We start from the raw sequence: 9,434 nt of genomic DNA, 5'->3' as shown, positions 1-9,434 counted from the left end.
CAACGTTGGGTGGAATCTTGGTCATTCCATTTGAAGAAAATCTGCACATGACCTAATGGTCCAGCTTGCCTTGCACTCACCCAAGCAGGTTGTGTGGTGGGACCAGGGCAGGCAGTGGGGAGTGAGGTGGTGGCCTGGCCCTTCACAGGAGCACAAGCCGCACCAGATCCTATGACAACGACTCCCCGTCAGCTATGTGATGGGGGAGTCCTGTGCTCTGGCCTTTGAAAATCTCTTCCTCCTCAGGCCCGAGCACCGGTCTGCTTCTCCCCATCTTCCCTTCCTCTGAGGTCACAACTGACAAGAGCTTCCTGGCTGCTCAGAATGGAGTCTGGGGTGACACTTTCCTTATGGGCGGGGGGGGGGGGGGGGGGGGGGGGGGGCGTTGCCTGAGCCTCAGACAGGCGCAGAGCTGGCTTCCGTCTCCTCCAAGTACTAGCTGTGTGACTTCAGACAAAGACATGGAAAGTCAGCCTCCTCACCTGGGATAACCGCTCCCTCTCAGGTGGCTGTGAGGTCAGTGAGGTGAGGCAGGTCAGTCCTGCCCCACAGGTGATGGACCCTCACTCCCCTCCCTCTTCCCTTCCCAGTCCTTTCTCTACCTCCAAGGGCTGGAAGGATCAAGCGTTTAGCAGAGTCTCCTGGTGGCAGAATGAGCTCTCCTGTTGGTGTCCACACAGCCACAGTCCTGAGTGCTGACTCTGGCATCTGTGCCAGCTTCATCCTCAGGGCAGCGCTCGCCACAGCCCCTCCCTGGTCTTCACAACCCCGCTCATCTCCAAATTCAAGGCCCATGTCTCAGCTCAGGCCAGAGCGCCTCTCACAGATCTTCTCACTGGTCTCCCTGCTACCGTCCCTCTCTCGTCCAGTGCAACCTGCACACTGTGACCAGCTTGATGTTTCTAAGTTAGGGATCTAATTCTGTTACTTCCTGTGCCTACAACTACCAACAGCTTTACTTGGGCTAGAGAGTAAAGTCTCTATCATCAGCACAGTGTTGAGACTTTATCAGGCCTCATGTTCTCCTGGTATCATTTCCTATCATAACACCCCAATTCACTCACCAGGTACCCCAACTGTCAGCATTAAGCTGTCTGGTGTCAGCTTTAACAGATAGACGTGCCAGCACTGAGACCGAGCCTGAGTGCGGAAACCTGAATAAAATACAGACTTTAGTGAATAATAATGCATCAGCATTTGTTTGTTGATTGTAACAATTATAGAAAGAGAGGAGAAACTTAAACTGAAATAAAATGAACCTATTGTATTCAGTGGGTGATTTCCTAGTAAAAATACACATTAGCAAAATGGACCCTAACATGAGGTAACACAAACAGGTCAAATAGCCACCTGGGAGTCCGCCTCTGCTGGTTCTCCTCTCACTGTTCTGGGGTTCCCTCTCCCGGGACAGAGCTGTGCAGCACCCAGTGTCCTCATGTCCCCTAGCCATCCCCCCGCCCAGTGAGGACACCGTGCAGACGGAGTCTCAGGGTTCATTGATTCTGTTGTGTCAGCCAGGACTTTTGTGATGACAAGGGACTGGCCACACTGAGGTATAATAAACGAATATTTTTTTACATGGTAGACATAAATTAATACTTGCAAGAGGCAAGTTTCAGCGTGGGTTTGGACCTGACAGGTCAGGGCCTCAGACTCTCCCAGGGGAACCTGGTTTCTGTCCAGTCCTCTACCTTTAGGAGGGACACTGCTCCTGTAATGACCTGCCCCATGGAAAGGCCCGTGTGGCCAGGGGACACGGGGAGCCTACTGCCCACAGCTCTGGTGGAACTGAGGTCCTCAGTCTAATGACACCTGAGGAGTCCAATCCTGCCGGCAACCACGCCAACAAGCTTGGAAGCAGCTCCTCCCTGCTACGGACTGGATGTCTGTGTCCCCCCCAAATTCATATGGTGGAAACTAACGCCCACTGTGATGTATTAGGAAGTGGGGCTGTTGGGACTGGATCATGAGGATGGAGACCTCGAAGGAATGAAATCAGTGCTTTTATAAAAGATCTGTGAAAGCTCCATCGCCCTTCCTGCCATGTGACGTGACAGTGGAAACGGGAATGGGGTGGGGGGACAGTGAGGAAGCTGACTTCACCAGATACACCTTGATCTTGGACTTCCCACCCCCCAGAACTGTGAGAAATAAATCTTGTTGCTTATAAGCCACCCAGTCTGTGGGGTTCTGATGTAGCCACCCCAACACCTGCTGTGTGGCTTCTGAGCAAGTTTCATCACCTCTCTCTCTGGGCTTTCCAGTGCGTATATGGGAGAGGTAAGGGTCACAGGCACTCGGGAAGGAGCCCACTTTAGGTCTCAGTGGGATCTGGAATACGAAATGGTTTCCCTCTGCCGGGAATGAGTGCCCTTCCCCCTGAAATCCACCATCCGTCAGCTGGACGGCCCTCACCACGCGGCAAGACCTCCCTGAGGATCTGCCCAAATCTCTCGCTTCCTGAACTCGGTTTGCACTCCCCTCAGCCAGCGGATGTCCTCTAAGGCAGGCTGTGCCAGTTCCTTCCCAATCTAGAGCTGACCCAGCGCAGGCTCTGGGCATAGGGGCTTCACAACCCCACCCACCCGCACCCCGCCAGGGTGTCCCCAGCCCGCTCTCCCAGTGAGTGAGGTGAGCCCCGGGGCTGGCTGGGTAAATTCTGACCTTCCTCTTGCCTTTTCCAGGAATCCCAAGCTGAAGACACTGCTGGCCATCGGAGGCTGGAACTTCGGCACTCAGAAGTGAGCTGACCAGAGCGCCTGGCCAGGGGATCAGGCCAGGCTGAGGGGGAGCGGGAGAGGGGCCTGCATTCTGGGGCCGGCCTTCCTTCTGGGTTCCTCAGGGGAGGGCTGGGCGCAGCCCCCGTCGTGCCAGGAGCACCTGGTCTGAGGGCAGCACAGAGACTCTGGCCTCTTTCCAGGCCCAGGCTCTTCCTCCGTGGAATGGGTGGAGGGAGGGCCCCACCTAATCCCAGGCAACGTCCAGTGTGTACACTTTTGAGCTCCAGAAGGATATCTTGTCTGAGAATTTTCCTTCCACTTCTGCGTGTCAAAAGCAGTCTGCGGATTAAGCTTGAAAGTCAAAATACTGACATTTCTAGGACATTTTGATGATTTGTGGAGATAATAGAATGGGTTATTTGGACCTAGGTTTTTCCTAGAAAATCCAGAATGTATGGTTCTAAAAACTCTAAACCAATATTTCTAAAACTTTTCTGGCTTACGAGCCCTGTTGAGAACCTGATGAAATTTATGAATCGCCTTCCTCAAATACTGCTTATATACGAGGGGTTCTTAGTTCCGGGGTTCCCAGGCATAAGGACCCCACTTAAGAATTGCTGCTATTCATTTAAAAACTAATTTAAAATACATTAAAATGGAAGCAATCTATAACAACCTCAAGAACCCCAAGAAATCCAGGGACTTCTTAGAGGGACACGGAGGAAGGGGGTGTGGGGCTGGTTCCTGGGGCAGCTTGGGGATTTCCAAGAGCTCTGACCAGAAACAGCCAGAGTGCAGAGCCCTCCACAGATGGGAGTTAGAAGAAAGGGACCAGGTTAACCCACCAGGGAACCAGAAGAGCCGCCCCCGACTCACCTGCTGCCTTCCTCCTCCCCCTCCTCCTCCTCCTCCCCCTCCTCCTCCTCCCCCCTCCCCCTCCTCCCCCCTCCCCCTCCTCCCCCTCCCCCTCCTCCCCCTCCCCCTCCTCCCCCTCCCCCTCCTCCCCCTCCTTCTCTTCCTTCTCTTCCTTCTCTTCCTCCTCCTCTTCCTCCTCCTCCTCCCCCTCCTCCTCCTCCTCCCCCTCCTCCTCCTCCTCCTCCTCCTCTTCCTTCTCTTCCTTCTTCCTATTCCTCCTCCTCCTCCTCCTCCTCTTCCTCTTCCTCTTCCTCTTAGAAGCAGAGTCCTCTACTTCCTTAAGCTCCAGTGCTGGGTGACAGCCTGCGCTGATTGTCGGCTCCTGGCCACTCAATGTTTGGGAGATGGACACACTTCTAGAGTGTCCCCTTTCCTTAGCCAGGCCCTCTCCCCCCCAAGCGTCCTTCTGGCCTGGACACCCGAGCACCAATATTCTGAGTAGTTTCTCACTGGCCTCCCAGGAGAGACACTGTCCACTGCAAGGCAGGCCCATACTGCCCTTCGTCACCCCGCAGGTTCACAGACATGGTGGCCACAGCCAACAACCGTCAGACCTTTGTCAACTCAGCCATCGCATTTCTGCGTAAACACAACTTTGATGGCCTCGACCTTGACTGGGAGTATCCGGGAAGCCGGGGGAGCCCCCCCTCGGACAAGCAGCGCTTCACAGCGCTGGTGCAGGTCAGGCTGGGGGGTGGGGTCACCAGGTGGCCAGGGGACCAGAGCTGTGCCCCACAGGACATGTGGGTGCGGTTCTGCCCCCAGGGTCAGCGGATTCCTGCATTTACATAGCACAGACCGGCCCCTGTGGTCAGTGTTCAGACTCCCAACAATGAACATATGCTTAGGGCACTCAGCAGTCAGCCGGGTCCCTGCCTCTGTTCACGCTGAACTGCCCCACAGGGCCTGGCCAGTGCCTTCTAGCAGGAAGCACAGATCTCAGGGAAGGAACGCCTCCTGAGTGCAGCCGTCCCTGCAGGGCGAACGTACATAGATGCTGCATACAAGGTGGACAGAGTTGCTCAGTGAGTCTCGGGCAGAGGGCACGGACCCCCTGTCCTCTGGGTGGGCAGGGCCAAGGGCAGGCTGAGCTCCCCGGGCTAGAGCAGGGGTTCACCTGCAAGGTGTCGTTTTGGGAAACCCCACTTCCACCGGCAAATCCAGGAAGGAGTGCCCGCTCTGGCTGTTACCCATTGGCCCAGGTTCCTTGAGTTTCAGTCTTTGCCAAGAACGGTTGTGGGGCAGGGAGGAGGGTCCTGCAAAGAATGTTGACACAGCATGAACTCTTACAAAAGAAGCCACTTTGGTGCCAGCTCACTGACAACATGACCAGACAGTGTGATACCTTCCTCATATGTCCCTGCAAGAACCACACCCGGCTTTCCCTTTGGGCGCAGAAGGCTGTGGGCACCAACAAATGTTCCAAACGAGAGGAAGAGTGCCGATTGCGCTAGTGAATCCCACAAGTTAGCAAATGTGATCTCGTGATGTGCATGGCTGTGAGAATTACAACCAAACACCCTGCAGATCCACAAAATGTGCGGGTTTCCATAGAACGTTTGGACCGTAGTTTTCCATCAAAAGAACATGCATCCTAGAAAGCTGAGGGATACGGGGTTCACTGTGGCCCCCAGCAGCCACACCTGACCTGAGGGGGCCGGGGGCCTCCTTGAGGGCCCAGCACCATGGGGGGACGGCGCTTGGGCTGCATTTGCTTGAAGATGGGTGCTGTGCAGCAGGATTAGGTGCTCCTAAGAACAAGGCAGTGGAGATAAAGCCCAATGTTGCAGAAAGAGGCGACAAAGGCCTCTGTGGGACGAGTGACAGGAGGGCTGCTGTTGGGATGCATGAAGGGTCCTGCCTCACCACACGAGGGAACACCAAGTATGTGCCTGGAAACAGGTGGCTGGTAGCTTTGGTGATGGGCGTGTGTGTATTTCTTCTGAAAACTAGTTTCTCAGGGAGCTGGGAGCCGAGGCCCAGAGGTAAGACAGGAGGGCAGGGTGACAAGTTGCCATGGGCATCTAGAGTCATGGCAGCATAAGGACCTGCCCAAGATGAGGTTGGTACATCCCACCGAGCTGGCAGGTGGTGAGGAAGAGGTGGGGACATCTAGTGTCCGGTGACGGCAGGAGGGCAGAGGCTGCGAGTGTGAGCTGGGCAGTGGTTGTCATGGTGAATCCAGGCCAGGCAGTCAGGAAGCTGGTGAGGATGGTGGGGTCGGCCACGCACCCGAGTAGCTGCTGGACCCGCACCAGAGGCAGTGAGCTGAGACAGAGGACGTGACCGGAGGCAGGGGCCCCTGAAATCGGGGGTTACAGGGAGTGCGCCTGTCAGCTGTTGTGTGGCTTAGCCTTGACTGTGGCTGACCCAGAGGTGGGGGGCAGGGGCCGAGGGCGACATGATGTCACCAAGAATGGCAGCTGCAGTGGTGAGCACGTTGGCGCTCAGATCCTCAGGCACTGTGACAGGCGCTGTGACAGGCGCTGTGACAGGACGTGGGCTTCTGCAGCTGACAGGCCAGGATGGCTGCAGGAGCAGCATCCAATGCATGTGCCTCGGGAGCCGGGGTTTGAGGAGAAGGGAACCCACAAGCCCAGTGCAGCAAAGGGGCGCCCAGTCCAGCCCTGTGTCGCCAGTGTTCCAAAGTCAAGGTGGGCAGCGAGGGCTGGGCTCACGTTTTCCACTGGATCCGGCCCTGAGGGTAGGCATCCTCTGTAGGGGAGGAATGACAGATGTCTGGTCGCTGTGGGCTACTGGGGACAGAGCAGCAGCCATTGAGGACAGAGCCGCGGAGTCAGAGGAGCTGAGGGGCCGTCAGAGCGGGAGCCCCAGGGACTTTGCCAAATAGGCTCAGACTGGCCCTGTGGTCCCGCCCGTGCAGCCACATTGTTTTGTCACAATGACCTCATCACATTCTTTTTTTCTTGGAGTCTTGTGTGGAAGGAGGTGATGTCATCTTTGGTTCCATTTCATGTTAGCTTCCTTGTTTCCTTGTTATACACAGGTGCCAGCGTGGGTGACAAGCTCTGTGTTCAGGAAGGCACAGGCCAAGGGTCTGGGGTCTGTGACAGACTCAGGACCAGGTGGAGCAAGGTGAGGGCAGGGTGACAAGGGACATGGCGACTTGTGTGGGGGAGGTGCACGTCAGTGCTGAATGACGGGACGGCTGAGCTCCTGGGTCCCCAAGGGTGAGCAGGACGTCCCAGTTCCCTAGGCTGCCAGCAGCCACCAGATGGCAGCAGGGGACAGGAGGCAAGGCCGGAACTCCAGACTCAGGAATGTCTGTTTGAGGGCTCAGATGTCCCCTTGCTCCATTAGAACAGGGCTGTGACAGTCGGTCTCCCCCAGACCCTACCCTTGCCTGGCTGTGCTGGCCACAAAAGGAAGGTAGGTCTCAGGCTGTGGCCCCTCTTCACTTCCTGAAGTGACATGGTGACCCTGCCAGGCCTCAGGGATGGCCCTGATCCACCCCTCAGGCCCTCTCAGGCCCACCTTCTATCCCAGGGACACTGCTGCCACTTGAGACCTCTGGCAGCCCTGGGCCCGTCTCCCAGCAGCCAGATCCACAGGCCGAAGGAAACCCCTCACCCCACACCCGCTGCCACACCTGCCCCAGCGGAGCCCTGCAGCCTGAGTCCCTGGGCTCCGAGCTGGATGCTGGCCCCAGAGCCCGCCGCTCGCAACCACAGCCCAGCGTGGACAGAGGCCCTCAGCACCGCAGCCCCCTGCCCTTCTTACTGACCAGGCTCACATGGTCCTCACCTAGTCCACTCACCCAAGAGCTGTTGGCCAACTGCCCCTCACACAGCACCCCCAGCACCTCGATACCTGCTGGGCGGGGGGGTTGAGATAAGGACACACCCTCGGCAGACCTGCCTGTGCTCTCACTGGCCAGGTCCTGATGGGCAGGTGGGCCTGCCCCTCCAGGTGCTGCCCAGGAGGCATAAAGCCGGCAGGTGGAGGCAGCTCACAAGGAACCTGGTCATGACGGGGAGCAGTGCCTTGCTGCTGGCAGCCCTCGCCTTGCTCTGCACCTGCGGTGAGTCTGAGCCCCCATGCGCTTCCAGACCTTCTGCCTGGGGGGTCGGCAAGGACCTGTGTGCCACTCTCTGTGGCTGGTGCCACCTTCCCAGGCACCCAACCCTCCTCACTCACAGAACACGGATGTGAGCAAACAAGTCGGCCCCGGCTCACTCCGGTACCCACCCTAGCCCCAGCGTCACCACCAAGCCCAGTGTCTCTAGCCCAGCCTGACCCAACCCCAGGCCAGCCAACCTCACATGGAGGGGAAATTCCCTGGGCAGGGACTTGACTTTCCTTCCCCGTGATGCCAGGGAAGCTGGAGCAAAGAAAGGCAGCTGAGGTTAAGGGCGATGGGAGGGGTCGGTGGGCAGCTGAGGCGGGGTAACCGTGGAGGCACCTGGGGCAGCGGAGGTGCTATAACGATGGGGTTACTTGGGGCGGGTGAGCTGGGCATTGATGGGGAAAGTCTAGAGACCACTAAGTTGGAGACCTGGGGAGGTCTGGGGCTGGGGTAGGAGTACATACCCCCTTCCTGGTGACGTCTTGCCCCCACGGTACAGGTCTGGCCACAGGAGAGGACAACAATGAGATTTTCATGGACTTCCTACAAACGCTGCTTGTGGGGTCCACAGAGGAGCTCTATGAGGGCCCCCTGGGCAAGTACAACGTCAACGCAGGCGCCAAGGAAGCTCTGGCCGAGCTCAAGTCCTGCATAGACGGCCTGCAGCCCATGCACAAGGCAGAGATGGTCAAGCTGCTGGTACGGTGGCCGGCGGGGCACCTCCTCCCTGAGGGCGGCAGCCCTGCTCCCACAGACACCCTAACCTCCCTCAGACAGCAGATGTGCACACCAGGCCTCACTGCCTGCAGAGCAGCCCTCAGACCCGTCCACATACATACATGCGTGCTCATGCACACAAGTGCACACGCACACACAAACACAGGTGTACACACTGCTTCCCCAGGGCCCACCATCCCCCAGAGGCTACCCTGGGACTGTTACCTGATGGAGCTGTGACTCTGCAGGGATCACCGGGTGGGACCCCAGCCCCTGTCCCACCCGTGTCTGCTTTCCAGGTGCAAGTGCTTGGTAGTGAGGATGGTGCCTAGTGGACCCCAGACGTGGCTACCAGCAGCCGCAGGACCAGCTACACAAGCCGCCATGGCCATGTCATCCCCTGGCCACTGCCCACGTATGAATTGATCCGCAAGCCCTTCACTTAATAAAGCCTCCTGCATCTCAGGGTCTGGCTCGTCTCTCCCCAACTCGACTACACACACAAGCACAAGGTCACACGCATAAAGCACAGATTCGCACCTGATTCAGTGGGCATACCCCCTTGGGAAATCTTTCTGACGCCTGAGCAGGCAGCTGGGCAGAGCAGGACAGATGGGGAAAGTCCACAGCCTGGGGTGGGAGGCAGGGAGGCAGAAGCGCCTGCAACAGGAAGTGGCCCAGCTGGGTGACCGGCGGTGGGGCGCCCCATTCCCCGATGGTACATACACACAAAATACACATGGCACGGGGCCAGGGGCTGACAGCAGTGTCCCCAACCTCACCCAAGGGAGAGTCTGCCAGGAAGACAGCCCAGCCCGACCCCAAAGGGACCCTGGCGGAGTCGAGAAACAAGGACTGAGTCAGGACTGGCCCACCCATGGTGCACAGGACAGAGCAGGGTCTCGGAAGGTCCTACAGGAAGCAGCAGCTCCCACTCCCAACCTGCCCACCCACCCGCACCCTGGATCCCAGGACACCTAACCCGCAGAACATTC

General features: G+C 57.7%; 1 protein-coding gene across 1 annotated transcript; it reads left to right on the top strand.

Moving 5' to 3' along the window:
* Positions 1-395: 395 nt before the first annotated feature.
* On the top strand, positions 396-9,339 carry SCGB1C1 (secretoglobin family 1C member 1). The gene is made up of 6 exons (XM_088789848.1): positions 396-2,741; positions 4,151-4,316; positions 6,643-6,731; positions 7,566-7,677; positions 8,222-8,421; positions 8,739-9,339. Exons 4-6 carry the CDS (start codon positions 7,623-7,625, stop codon positions 8,769-8,771), a joined length of 288 nt encoding a protein of 95 aa, XP_088645974.1. The 5' UTR covers positions 396-2,741; positions 4,151-4,316; positions 6,643-6,731; positions 7,566-7,622; the 3' UTR covers positions 8,772-9,339.
* Positions 9,340-9,434: the final 95 nt, after the last annotated feature.

The sequence above is a fragment of the Rhinolophus sinicus genome, chromosome 14 (assembly GCF_057876585.1).
Source record: "Rhinolophus sinicus isolate RSI-liver-muscle chromosome 14, RSI-T2T, whole genome shotgun sequence".
Taxonomy (NCBI): domain Eukaryota; kingdom Metazoa; phylum Chordata; class Mammalia; order Chiroptera; family Rhinolophidae; genus Rhinolophus; species Rhinolophus sinicus.
This window is presented reverse-complemented; position numbering and strand designations above follow the sequence as displayed.